Genomic DNA, 14,056 nt, shown 5'->3' on the forward strand with positions numbered 1-14,056 from the left:
GTGCCAGATACTATGCTTGATATTAAGCATAATTGTATCTAAACCTCAAGACAACCTATGAGGTTTGTATCATCTCTATTTACATACAGATAAAGGGCCTGAGATTCAGAGAAATTCATACATTAGTCAAAGGTCACATGTTGAAGGTAAATTGCCGCTTGACAGTGGATTATGGACCCAGGATTTGAATCAGATGTGTCTTTCTGCACAGTCCTGAACATTAAAACTAAAACAAAGTTTTCAAAAGGCAGTTGTTAGAAATACACAAGTAACACATATTTATTGTAATGACAAATAATACTGTGTAAATGAAAGAAAATTAATAGTCTTTTCCTTCCCTCTATAGTCATACCCTCTAACATAACCATACTGACCAATCTGGAGTTCCTTAATTGCCTGTACAAACACGCACATGATATATGTATGTTATTTAAGGGGTTGTGTTCACCCTGACTCTACCAAGTTCAGTAGCTCCCTGGTTGAGGATGCCTGTTCTATGCCCCCTTTGCTGTGGTTGGTTTTGAAAAACCCTGAGGAAAGCAGATTCAGAAAAACTCCCTTGGCATCTTGTTCTGTTATCTATTAGCCTTTGCTCTGAGGGACTGTTTGCATTTCATTAACCCAGATAATTCTTGTGCAGTTTCAGTCATTTCTGTCAGCAGTGGAGTTGATGGAGAACAGCTGGGTGCCATTTCAGGTGCTGTTACAACCTGGAATATCTGAAAAAAAAATTCATATCGGAAATATATTAAAAACTGAAACAACTCACATAATAAGAAACAGACAGTGAAAACAACTGAAATTTCTTTCAGTCCTTTTTGACTGCCGTAAGCAATCTAGAAGCAAATTCAGAATGACATAAATTGAAAGTTTTTTTAAATTATGACCTGTGCTTTTTAGTTTTGAAATTTTATGGTTTACTGATTTAATATTTTAAGTAGGCCATGGCCACCTGTGGCTTGAACTCATGATCCTGAGTTCAAGAGTCACGTATTTTACTGACTGAGCCAGCCAGATGTCCCTAGTTTTGAAATTTTAGATGTTCCATTCATGCATAAGCAGAATCCATTTATGAAATCAGTTTTCCAATAGCCCTTTTTATCTATAGCTGCGCCTCAATTTAAAACGACAACAATAGGGGCATCTGGGTGGCTCAGTCCATTAAAAGTCTGACTTCAGTTCAGGTCATGATCTCGCAATCCATGAGTTCGAGCCCCGCATCGAGCTGACAGCTCAGACCCTGGAGCCTGCTTCGGATTCTGTGTCTCCCTCTCTCTCTGCCCCTCTCCAGCTCGCACTCTGTCTCTTTCAAAAATAAATACACATTAATAAAATTTTGAACAACAACAACAAAACCCCCAGAGACTAGTGTTCCTAATGTATCACTACTTTTAACCAAAGAATACATAAGAGGGGCGCCTGGGGGCCTCAGTTGGTTAAGCGTCCAACTTCGGTTCAGATCATGATCTCATGGTTCATGGATTCCAGCCCCGTATCAGGCTCCGTGCTGACAGCTAGCTCAGAGCCTGGAGCCTGCTTCAGATTCTGTGTCTCCCTCTCTGACCCTCTCCTGATCACACTGTCTCTCTCTCTCTCTCTCTCTCTCTCAGAAAAAAATAAAACATTTTAAAAATTTTTCAAAAAAGAATACATAAGAAAAATAGAATTCTATTTCATTGTTATTACAGTATAGAAGTTTCACTAAGACCTTGCCTTATCCAGGCATCATACTGAACACTTCATACATATACTGTCATCTAATCTTCAAACAAGTTCATGAAGTGGGTACAATTTTTGGCCCCATTTTTCAGAGAAGAAAACTGAGTCAGAGAGAGGTTACATGTTTGTTCCAGTCACTTGCTAGTGTTTATAATCCAACCCAGAATAGTTTGGTTACAAGTTTGTCCTTAATCACTGTGGTTCACCAAACCAAGTGATTTCAGATCCAGTGTTCTTAGCCCTTCACATAGTACCTTAACTCCCAGTGGTACTTGCAGCAAGCCAGATCAACTCAAAGTCAATTTCTGAAAGTAAAATATTCTGAATGCTATTTTAATATAGCAAATATAATTGTGTATGTTACACATTACATACTCCCAATGCCTTTAGGATATTTTCAATATTGTTTTTTTATTTTCTCAAATTGTGAACATTTAAAATATTCTTTAGATTTCTCAAATGATAAGGGAGTAATACTTTGGTATTTCTAATGATTAAAATTTTAACTATAAATTAAGTCAACTGGGATGCCTGGGTGGCTCAATTGGTTAAACATCCAGCTTCAGCTCAGGTCATGATCTCATGATTTGTGGGTTCAAGCCCCGTGTCGGGCTCTGTGCTGACAGCCAGCTCAGAGCCTGGAGCCTGTTTCAGGTTCTGTGTCTCCCTCTCTCTCTGACCTTCCCCTGCTCGCTCGCTCTCTCGCTCTCTCTCTCAAAAATAAATTTAAAAAAATTAAGCTAACAAAGACAGTTCTATTCATTATGAAATCTCAGTACTCTCAAATGCAGTGAGATACAAATGATGATCTCCAGAAAGAATAATAGACCATCAATTAATAACACTATTCAGTATATATTAACTTAAAATATATAGAATTGTGAGAATCAAAAATAAATTTATCAACATAAAAATTGCTAAAGAGATAAATAGTAATACATTGGCAAAACAAAAAATCACATTTCTAAAATTAAAAACAATTTAGTGTGAACTAAAATATTACCATAGAAGAGTGAGGGTTCCCCCCTCCCCACTTTTTAATTTTATCTCTATGAAGTTAGCTAAACTGTACATTCTGAAGGGACCATCCCCTTAAGACTTCTATCACTTCTCACACCAGTTGCAAGTTTGAAGGGGTTCCTGAATCTATTCTTACATTCAGTAATTCACTAGGAAGTCTCACAGGACTTGCTGAAAACTTTTATACTCATGGAAATGGTTTATTACAGGGAAAGGAAACAAATTGGAATCAGACAAGGAAAGAGACACATAGGACAGAATTGAGAATTTGCTGGCTGTGAGATCATAGCATTGTCTCCTGGCCAACCAGGGACACTTACCCAAACTTTTGGTATCCAAAGTTTTTATTGGGGCTCACTCACAGATTGCCATTGTGATTGACCTTTCATCTCTAGCCTCTCCTAGAGGTCAGACGAATACCTTTAGTGTCCAGTTCGTCTGGAGGTCAGAACTGATATGGTGTGGGCTAACCACCATTGTACATCATGTTGTTAGACAGTCATCGGCCAAAGTTCTGACAAAGACACTCCTGTCAGTCAGGATATTCCAAGGGTCTGGCAATCACCTTCTAGAAGCCAAGGGAAAAGACCAGAGCTTCCTTTGCATAAGGTTTAAGTCTTCACTATATAGATACATACTTTCCTAAATAGTGCATTTCATCATTGGTAACCCAAAAGGGGATATTCTCTTTATACCTGTTAAATCAAACTTGTTACAAGTGTACAAATTAGCGTGGGGAATTTTTTGTTTTTGTTTTTGGAAAGGAAGCAAGCCAATGCATTTTTTTTATTTGGCAAGTTTTCATTTTTTTAATTTTCAAGCTTTCACTTGACATACTGGTCATCCTTTAGAACTGATTTTCAACAAGTTGGCCATTTGGAGAATTGGTTTGGGGGCAATTTGATGTTCACTAAATAACTTAGTGGTTCTCAAACTCAAGTGAGCATCAGGGTCACCTGGATGGCCCATCACAATACACATTGCTGGATTCCACTGTGAGTTTTTGTGTTGATAGGTCTGGGCTGGGGCCCCCGCCATCAGTACTCTAATGTTCACAGTGATGCCGATGTTGAACCCTTAGGACAGAGTGTATGATACATGGCAGGTGAGAAGAATGAGGTGTGTCATTAAGATAAAGCAGAAAAATGCAGAGATGTCAAGAGACGAAGGTGCTACTTTCCATGTCTTGTTGGCAAGTCGGAAGTGCTCCACATTTTGTGGTAGCAGTGAGACCCTGTATTGAGAGAATGAGTTCAGTGAGTGAGCCTAAACACAGCCACCCCAGAGAACCACCATGGGATTAAGTGGGACTCTGTGTATGAGGTGTGTGGTGCCAGTTGTGTGTTACTCTGTTTAGACAGCAAAGTGATTTGTGGTGCTTTTTGTAGAAGCGTTTCAAAAATCAAAATCAACCTTCACTTATAGAATGTATTTCTTTTCTAGTCTCTCTAGGACTTGTCTTGTTCCCTTGCTTCTTAAGTTCCATAACCCCCCATCCCTCCCTTTCTCTCCCATCTCAGGCGATGTTCAGTCTCTGTATGGTGGAAAGTGGAGCAGACGAGGTCAGTTTACATGGTGTGACCAGCCTTGGCTTAAAGCAGGCCCTGGAGTTTGCATACACAGGACAGGTATGGTATCGCTTGTCATCTGAGAGGTTTGACATTTTTTTAAATTTAATGTTTATTTATTTTTGAAAGAGATAGAGCACGAGTGGGGGGGAACAGAGAGAGGGAGAGACACAGAATCCAAAGGAGGCTCCAGGCTCTGAGCTGTCACCACAGAGCCTGATGCAGGGCTCGAACTCACCAACAGTGAGATCATTACCTGAGCTGAAGTCAGACGCTCAACCCACTGAACCACCAGGTGCCCTGAGAGGTTTAACATTTTAACTCGGAGGGGATTATCTTTGAAGTATGAGATTTAGGTGTTTTTCTTGTTTTTCATTTTTATGTTTAAAAAAAGTTTCACTTCTCCTTAATTTTATAACTAAAATGATGGAAAGGTAAGTAAAGCAATTTGATTTTAAATAGGAACCAAGGAACATAATATTTTAATCTGAGCTCAGTGGCTTGCTGGTGTAATTTTAAAATATCCTAAAGTACTGTCATATGGGAAAGAGTTTGCAAAATAACTTGAATTGTTTTTACTGAAGCTCCATTACTTAATCACAACTTTATTGGCTTAAAAAAATTTAAAGCCCTGAGAAACCATGTCTAACATCTTGGCACCATGTCCTCCACATATATCTCAGGTCCCGGGTCTCAAGTAATAGATTATAATGTGATGCTTTGAAAGCCAAAATTGTTCATCATTAACATTGTCATAGAGTTTACAGGGATCTCCAGAGAACATCCATTTTCTTTTTTTAATGAAAGAATAATAATGAGAACTAATAGAATGTGAGTCAGTGTATAACTATCAGAGAAAATCAGAATAAGACTGCATAAAGACCATATGAATCTAGATCTGAAGCATCATGGTTCTTTGCTGATTGTTATGTTACTAAAACAATTATTAGAACACACAAAAACCTTCCACTTAAAATTATTTTTAGTGGAGATATAACTGACATATAACACTGTATTAGTTTTAGGTATAGAACATAATGATTTGATACATGACCTACCATAAGTTTAGTTAACATCCATCACCACACATAGTTACAAATTTTTTTTTTATTGTGGTAAGGACTTTTAAAATCTCTTCTCTTAGCATCTTTCAGATATACAACAGTATTGTTAAGTATGGTCACCAGGACTTATTTATCTACACCTGGAAGTTTGTAGCTTTGACTCTCTTTACCCATTTTACCAATCCTTGATCCCCCATTTTCATTTGAGAACCATTCAACTAAATCAATCCACATACTGACTGGATGTTTATCCTCTTTTATAATTGTTGTTTAATTCTGTTTTATTTAACTTATGTGTAGTGTTCTCTATGCTAAAACAGGGAGGCCCACACCCTGGTGTGGAAGAGAGGTATACACGTAATCCTACATCCTCATTGTGTTGAGAGATATGATAGAAGCAGAATACAAGATACAGTAGAGACAAAAAGGAGGATGTGGTCACCTGGAGCCATCAATGTAAACTTTCACAGAGAAGGTGGTATTTAAGTCTTGAAGAATGTTGGGAGTTCACTTTTCTACTAAATTTTCCTCTTTAGAGGCTTATTAAACTATATGGTATTATCCATTTTCTTTTCTAGACCTAGTAGAGTTTGAGATATGTTTCATAGAATAATTGAGGCAAAATCTGGCAGCTGAAATGAAAATAGTGGGTAGAAAGGGGGAAAAATCATCCATCAAGTAGCAGGTGCAAAGGAAAATAGAAAGGAAGTGGATCACAAATTCAGGGTCAGCCCAGCCAGATTTCATGCATTAGAAAATAATGTGTTGTAAGTAAGGTAAGTAAATAATGTGTTGTATGATTTTTGGTTTACAGATGTAAAGACAGATACAAGCTCTAAATTGTGTCTCGTATAGATTTCTCTCTTCACATCTGAAATGCAGTCACACCCGCATCTGCCCATCCCTAAAGTACTATTGACAACCCATAGCTTATAATTTGCTGGTGTGCAATGGGAACGAAATAGTAAATCTTGTGTGTGTGTGTGTGTGTGTGTGTGTGTGTGTTTATAAAACTACCCAAGTAGTTTTTGTACTTAGCTGCTTTAACAACTAAATGGTTTAAGCTCAGAAGCTTTGGGCTGAAAAGCATTTAAATTATTAGTGAACAGAAGGGCACAAAAATTGCTGTAAAGGCTGAGTTAAAACATGGATGCAGTGGGGCACCTGGGTGGCTCAGTCGGTTGAGCATCCAACTTTGGCTCAGGTCATGAACTCATGGTTTGTGAGTTCGAGCCCCACGTTGGGCTCTGTACTGACAGCTTAAAGCCTGAAGCCTTCTTCAGATTTTGTGTCTCCCTCTCTCTCTGTCCTTCCCATCCTCATGCTCTGTCTCTCTCTAATAAAAACATTAAAAAAAAAAAACTTAAAAAAAACATGGATGCAGATATAAGGGGCTGTCTAATTGTTTTAATAACACAGGCTGTCTTAATGCCTGTGACACAAAGGATTTATAAAACATGAACTGAAGGGAACTTTTTTGAAGAGTAAGAAAACTGCTTGGGAAGAAGTTTGCAACCATATCCCATTGCTTGGGAATCATATGCTCATTTTCCAATTTTATGTAAAAGGAAAGCCAGTAACTGCTTAAAAAAAAAAAAAAGAAAGCAACTCTAGGGCCAGACCCAGAGCTGCATTTATTCTGCTCAATGACCCATTTCTGATGTGACCACCCACAGAGCGGCAGCCAGCCTGCAGCAAACAGCAGTAACTCATCTGTTCAGATTGTGTGCTGAGGGACAGGAAGTGGGCTGGCATTTCATGGAGCATCCTCTGCAAGAGCAAGGGCACTACCCTAGTCACCTTATGTGTGTTGTTTGACTTCCTCTTCTAAACAGCTCTGCAGAATGCAGTGATCCCATCGTGAAGATGATGGGCCCAGAAAGGTGCAGCGAATGACCAGTGAATATAGTGGGTCAAGTCAGTGTTCTTAACTTCAAATCCATTGTTCTTTCTTAATGTCCTAGGTCACTGAGGGAAGGTTAAGTCATATTTGTTCTACTTTGTTGAAGGAGGCAGGGAAGCATTTGGACATTTTAGAGAGTGACCTGTTTTGATGGTTCTCTCATCCTGGGGGCCTTTGCAACATTCAGTTCACGAGGGCTCCAAGCTGCTGCACTGGTAGTGTGGTTACTCTTTGCTGCACAGTGGACATTGGTACAGTCTTTCTTGGACAACATCCATGGTACTTTGGTTTCTTAAACACCAAAATGACTTTATAATAAATCTGTTTTCCCTTTGAGACATGAACACAGATAATGGCAGAAAGTGAAATTGCATTATGCTTGAGATATGCAGAAAGTTGCTTTCTCTTACTATGGCATCAAAGTTAACATTAACCAAAGACTTTGGCATGTGAAAGCAGGAATAAAAACATAGCTCTTCAGCTTCTTAACTGTTATTTACTGTTGTAGATATTCGCTAATCTATTGCCTTTAGCCGTGGTATAGATTTGTAAAAAAGAGGGTTAACACTGAACTTCTCCACTGATAGCTATTTCTACTGACAGTTGATTATACCTTTAGTCAGTGGTAGTAAGCATAGTATAAAATATAAGTATTTTAAGTGTCTGAAAATTCTTGCTGTCTTGGGAGATACATTGGAAGTAGAGTGGGTGTGATGAATGAGTGCCGCCACGTGTGACAAGACGTGTGCATGTTCTTCCTACATCCTGCTCTAAAGCATAGCCTTCTTAAACTTGGTCACAGATTTCATCCAAGAAGTTTTAAAGAAAGAGCAAACTTTTCCTCTGATGCTAATACATCCTCTGAAAATGCATGCACTTTTCTTATTAAGAAGCCTGCACACGGCTGAGCAAGCACACACTCTGCCTTCCCACTGATGAGAGACTTGCCCCTCCCGTGGACATGCCCTGCTTGGGGCACAGCTTGTGCAGAGGCTGGGGTGCACCGCAACCCTTGTGAGTGTCTCTGCATAGCCATATAGAGCAGAAGCGGCCCTGAGGGGCAAAGGAGCCAGGCTGCTCTATGGGTCCTGTTCTGGGCTGGCGCTGGGAGCTAGGTCAGAAGCAAATGGTGTGATGTAAACTGTCACGGGGCAGATGTACCTGTGGGAGGAAAGGACAAAGTAAACCTAAGAAAACACAAAGTCTTATGGGGCACCTGGGTGGCTCAGTCGGTTAAGTGTCCAACTTTGGCTCAGGTCATGATCTCATGGTCCATGGGTTCAAGCCCCGCAGCAGGCTCTGTGCTGACAGCTAGCTCAGAACCTGGAGCCTATTTCAGATTCTGTATCTCCCTCTCTCTCTCTCTGACCCTCCCCTGCTCATGCTGTCTCTCTCTCTCTCTCTCTCTCTCTCTCAGAAATAAATAAAACATTAAAAAAAAAAAAAGGAAAACACAGTCTTGCTTAATTTGGTGGGCAAGACTGCCCATTACCTTGGCCTCCCTCAGTCTGCTCACTTTTCAGCTCTGGCCAGGAATTCATTTCTGTTTCAGACCAGGAAAAGAGAAGGGGAGGAAGAAGAGACAAGAAAGAATTCTGATGGAGCTGTTGCCTGAGAGGAGGATTCCCAATCCTAACTAGACAAGAGGTCAGCTACTCAGGAGGCAGCAGGTGTTTCCAAGAAAGCCCAGAAGATAGTGAGGAGCAGTTAACACCAAGACCCTCCTATAAAGAGAAGAGCTCTACTCCTGGAAGGACTTCCAACCTCAAAGGTCCTAGAATAGGCTCCTAGGAATTTGAGTAACTAAGGACCAAAATAGGAAGCAAACAGTACTGAGAACCACAGTAAAGTTCACTGTTGTGCACTCTGGCTGTGATGATGTTAAGGAAGATAGGCTGTATGCCAAGTACTGTGCTAAATACCTTCCTGAGAGTGGATCAGGGGGGTTAAGTAAGCCTAGATAGCTTCTTCTGACTTTCCAGAGAACTGTCATCCTGTTCTGTCCCTTGTAGCTTTGAGAGAGAAACTGTGCACCCAGCGATAGTGACAGTTGTTGTTCCCTTTAAAATCCCCTACCTCCAGGTACTGCCAACTTTGACAACCATGAGCCAGCCATGTCATATCTGGGTATCTGAAGAAAAAGGACTCTTGGTATCCCTGTGCCCTTGCTTTTCTCTTTTATTATTCTGTAACTCCAGCCTTGGTTCTTCATCTCATGGAAGAACCCAAGTCCTTGGGATTCCTATCCTAGTTCCCCTCTCTGTAGTCAGAAGATGCTTTAGCACAGTCTTCACAAGGATATTTTGTAACCATTAATATTTTAAAGTCAGGAAATGTAGAAAAGTATGATACTCTATTAAGTGAAAAAATGCTTTTAGTTGTAATTGTGGTTATGTAAAAATATTCATGCATCAGAAATTGTAAACTCAAGGAAACTATCCCTTAATATTCATACTCTGTGCGGCACGGTTTTTCTTTCTGATTTGATATGATTCCTTAATAAGTTCACATTATTTTTTACATGGCACTGATATGGCATACACTGTAGCATTCCATTTTGGTGATCATTGAAACTATATTTATTCTCTGCAGAAGAATATTTTTCTCTGTAGACCTGAGCACTCAGACCCAGCAGCAAAGTGACAGGAGTCTTAATTGGAACTGCTTCTCATGGACCATCCCTTCAGGGATAGATGTGTCACTTTCCATGCAAAAAGTCCCCATAAAATTTACTTGTAAGCATAAACTAGTTGAACTAAATGGTAGCACATGGACAAATTTGGGAGAAACTTTTCTTAAATGCATCTCTGGGGAGCCATGTTCAAGTCTATGCAGTGATTGAAGTATTTTAGCTGTAGTATCCTTTCTTCATCTGGCAGTATCTACAGAAACCTGGCAAGCCAAAGGCCCCTGGGGCCCCTGCACCATACCCCAGTCTTTGGAGAGCACAGTCCTAAATCTGCATTCTCAGGAAGAATATTTTGAATTGTGCAGAAAATGATCCTTTTCGGGGCGCCTGGGTGGCTTAGTCGGTTAAGCGTCCGACTTTCGCTTAGGTCATGATCTCGCAGTTCGTGGGTTCGAGCCCCACGTTGGGCTCTGTGCTGACTGCCAGCTCAGAGCCTGGAGCCTATTTCAGANCCCCACGTTGGGCTCTGTGCTGACTGCCAGCTCAGAGCCTGGAGCCTATTTCAGAGTCTGTATCTCCCTCTCTCTCTGACCCTCCCCTGCTCACACTGTCTCTCTCTCTCTCTCCTAGAAATAAATAAAAATATTAAAAAAAAAATGAAAATGATCCTTTATTCCTACCCTTAATTCTTGCCAGACGTGTGCCAGAGTCCACACTGGAGAAGTTGAGAGTGAAATGAAGGAAGTTTGCATTTCATCAGTGATTTTTGTTTCCTTGGATCTTTTGAAATTCTGCATTATTTGCCTTTGGAGAGATTTTCTCTTTTATCAGTGGTCATTGAAACACACACACAAGCAGATGTGTTCCCTTCCTGGCTTACTGTTTCAGGGTGAAGATGTTACATGTTCCCATTCACCGTTTCATAGGAAGCAGTCAGCTGACTTAACAGACAAGAACCATATGCCAAATGGAATTTTCATGGCTTCCTAAGTTGTTAAGGAAAACAATGAACTTTGACGTGTTTTGGTGGTCAAAAGTGGTAAAGACAGGTTGGGGACCTAACCTTCTTGTCACATTTCTTGTGAAAAAAAATGCAAAGTGAGATTTTAGAAGTCCAGGTCCTGACTGACTCCCAGAAGCCTACTTTTCTCAGTTGAGGATCCAAGAACCCAAGCACTGACTTGGCTCAAAACTCATCTGTTCTTTAAGAGCAACAAAGTTAAGTCATATGGGAGGACCTCTTCCATGTAGAGCAGGACCAGTTCTAATTAACAGTGTCTACTTCACACCAGCCTATTTTCCCGTATTTGTGCCATTTGGTCAGAATGTAGTCAGGTGTAGTTTATACTGCAAGAATTACAAAGACATTTGCTCAGTACATCCACATCTAAAATATCTCTGTGACGAAGTGTAACTTTTGTCACACTTCTGAGATATGCTTTCATTTGGTAATAAAACTGATACTTTGATTTTTTTAAAAAAAAAGTTTCCTGACTTTTCCTTAATGATTTGCAAGTTTGGATTTCTGAGGTGTCTGATAGTCACTGCAAAAACAGAATGGCTCCCTCACTAGTGCAAACTTTAATTCAGATGGTGAGACTGATAATGCCTCACACATACCAACTGGATATAAAAAGGCTTATTAATCACACAATGAGGTTTTCTGGGGAGGGCAGGATGGCTCTTAAGCAGGTCCAAAGATGGTTTCAGAGGGCAAGTAGGAAGTGACTGGCTTTGGCTTTTGTTGTGGTTAGGGGATGGAGCTGGAGGATTCTCTACTCAGGCAGGATCTCCTATGGTTTGAACTCTCTACCAGCACCAAGGGAGAGAGCCCACAGTGTTGCCTGAACTTTTTCCCAGGTGTGAGCCAATAGGGAAGAGACAGGGCTGGGGCTTGAAAGCCGTCAGTAGGCAAACGTCAGAAATGGAGTCAGATCTCAGTTACATTAGTATAGCATTCACTTGAGTGAGAGTCACATTTTATTTTTAAAACTTTTGAAGTGTATATATTTTTGAAAGAGAGAGAGAGAGAGAGAGAGAGTGAGAGAGCAAGCATGAGCAGGGGAGGGTCAGAGAGCGTGAGAGAGAATCCCAAGTAGGCCCTGCACTGTCAGCTCAGAGCCCCATGCAGGACTCTATCCCTTGAACCATGAGATCATGACCTTAGCCAAATTCAAGAGCGAAATAAGTCAGGCAGAGAAGGACAAATATCATATGTGTGCACGTATAGGAGGATTAGGAGGAACTTAACAGAGGACCAAGGGGGAGAAGAAGGGCGGAAATGGTGGGGGAAAGGGAGAGAGGCAAACCATGAGAGACTCTTGAATGCTGACAAAAACTGAGGACTGATGGATGTGGGGGGGAGGAGGGATGGGCATGGAGGAGGGCACTTGTGGGGATGAGCACTGGGTGTTATGTGGAAACTAATTTGACAATAAACTATTTGTAAAAAAAAAAAAAAAAAAAAGAGTTGGACCCTTAACTGCCTGAGCCATCCAGGCACCCTGAGAGTCCCATTTTAGGCATAGATACTTTCCTTTGAGATGTTATGAAACTCAGTCACTTAGGAAAACAAAATGTGTTTAAACAGTATGCTAATAGCATATTTGATCTTTCTTGGCATTAATTCTGTGCTGAGAAACCCATTTGTGGGCCACGGTGCTTGTAGAGCACCGTGCATAGTGAGAACATGATGAGGGTCTCTGGATATCTGAGATTAGATGACAAGGGTGAGTGTGACCCTCTGTGTTTTAACCTTGTCTTTATTATGTACAGCTCCATTCAAATGAGCTGGATTTGTGGCCTCTCTTTACTTTCCTTCTAACTCTCTACCTCCCACACTCACCCTACTGCCAGTACAGAGAATAGAAAGAGAAGTATTGCCTGTATGCTCTTGATAATGGCTCTGTTGTCATAAGTGGGGCAATAAACAATCAGTCCTTTTCTAGCCAATGTCCTCTAAAGTAGAATCGGCTAATATCCAGCAACTTAAATAGTAGGTCAACCCACTTAGTTAATTCGGGTTAGATTTTGTTCTTCTGTGTACTTGTTTCTTTTGGATGTTTTAGCAGAAAGTATCATTGCCAAACATTTTCTATTTTATGGTGTTCATCTCAAACTTTTCCTTTGCTACGGTGGATGAGCAGTAACTCTTGTTTTAGAATATTTCTAAGCAGAATTCAAAGCAGAATTTCTAACCAGTGTTCTTTCTTGATCATTGGAATTTGTGAGTGTTGACTGCACTCTGAATCCTCCGCTAAGGAAATCCTACCCTTCTTTTAGGTGCTCCATCCAATCACCTGTGAGTGGAGGGAGATCAACCGTTTATTTAATGGAGAAACTTGATTAGCTTATTAATTTTCATAAGAAGATGCAAGTCTATCAATGACTTTTTAAAGTACATAAGCTTTTCCTCTGACTCAGCAAAAGAGCATAATTGCACTCCAGCCTCAGACTGTTCTCTGGGACTGCTCTTACTAAAGGTTCATTTGGGAGAAATTATATACATAATGGATTTCCAGAAGATACAGTCTGTCTATCAGGCTTGGTGATTCTCAACCTCATCTATCAGGCCTTAATAAAAAAAGACAACACTGAATGCTTTAGGTTATCCTGAAATGAAATTCTTAGACAGTATAACTTACCTACATGAATTATTCTAGATAACAATAAAAAACCTTACCCATATGTGAGGAATAAATAGAAGGAAAGGAAGTATAACAACAGTAATGTGTATTTCAGTATATACATGCTGGGGTAGAACTGTTTCAGAAAACATAATGAAACGATTTTCTAAAATAGTAAAATTGCATACAAAAAAAACCAGACTTTTCTTGGTTTTTATTGTGGTAGCACTCCTGGAAAATTCAGTGTTATCTTGACACCAAACCAAAAAAAAAAGTATTTTTATATAAAACAGGGTTAGATTCTGGGCTGAGTTTTATAAATAAGTTTGTCACTTGTGTGCATGCCCAGCAGGCCATTCAGATGTGCAGGACATAGGGCATTTCTGTGGCTGGTGACTGTCCTGTACACTGTATGACCCCTAGCATCCTTGGCCACCACCCTGTAAATGCCAGTGGTGTCCCTCTTCCTGGGACAACCAAAAATACCTGCACAAATTTCCATATCGCTCCCTAGAAGGTTAAGAACC

The 14,056-nt window shown here is 40.2% G+C and overlaps 1 protein-coding gene across 6 annotated transcripts in view; it reads left to right on the forward strand.

Annotated features, from left to right (window-relative positions):
• Positions 1-14,056, forward strand: part of KLHL32 (kelch like family member 32) — a 235,870-nt gene that overhangs the window by 85,496 nt on the left and 136,318 nt on the right. For all 6 annotated transcript variants that reach the window (XM_039220425.1, XM_039220424.1, XM_039220427.1 and 3 more), the window contains one exon: positions 4,260-4,367. In XM_039220425.1, coding sequence (XP_039076356.1) covers positions 4,260-4,367 — 108 coding nt within the window. The remainder of the gene's footprint in view (positions 1-4,259; positions 4,368-14,056) is intronic.

The sequence above is a fragment of the Hyaena hyaena genome, unplaced genomic scaffold (assembly GCF_003009895.1).
Source record: "Hyaena hyaena isolate Hyena2069 unplaced genomic scaffold, ASM300989v1 scaffold_887, whole genome shotgun sequence".
Classification (NCBI taxonomy): Eukaryota; Metazoa; Chordata; class Mammalia; order Carnivora; family Hyaenidae; genus Hyaena; species Hyaena hyaena.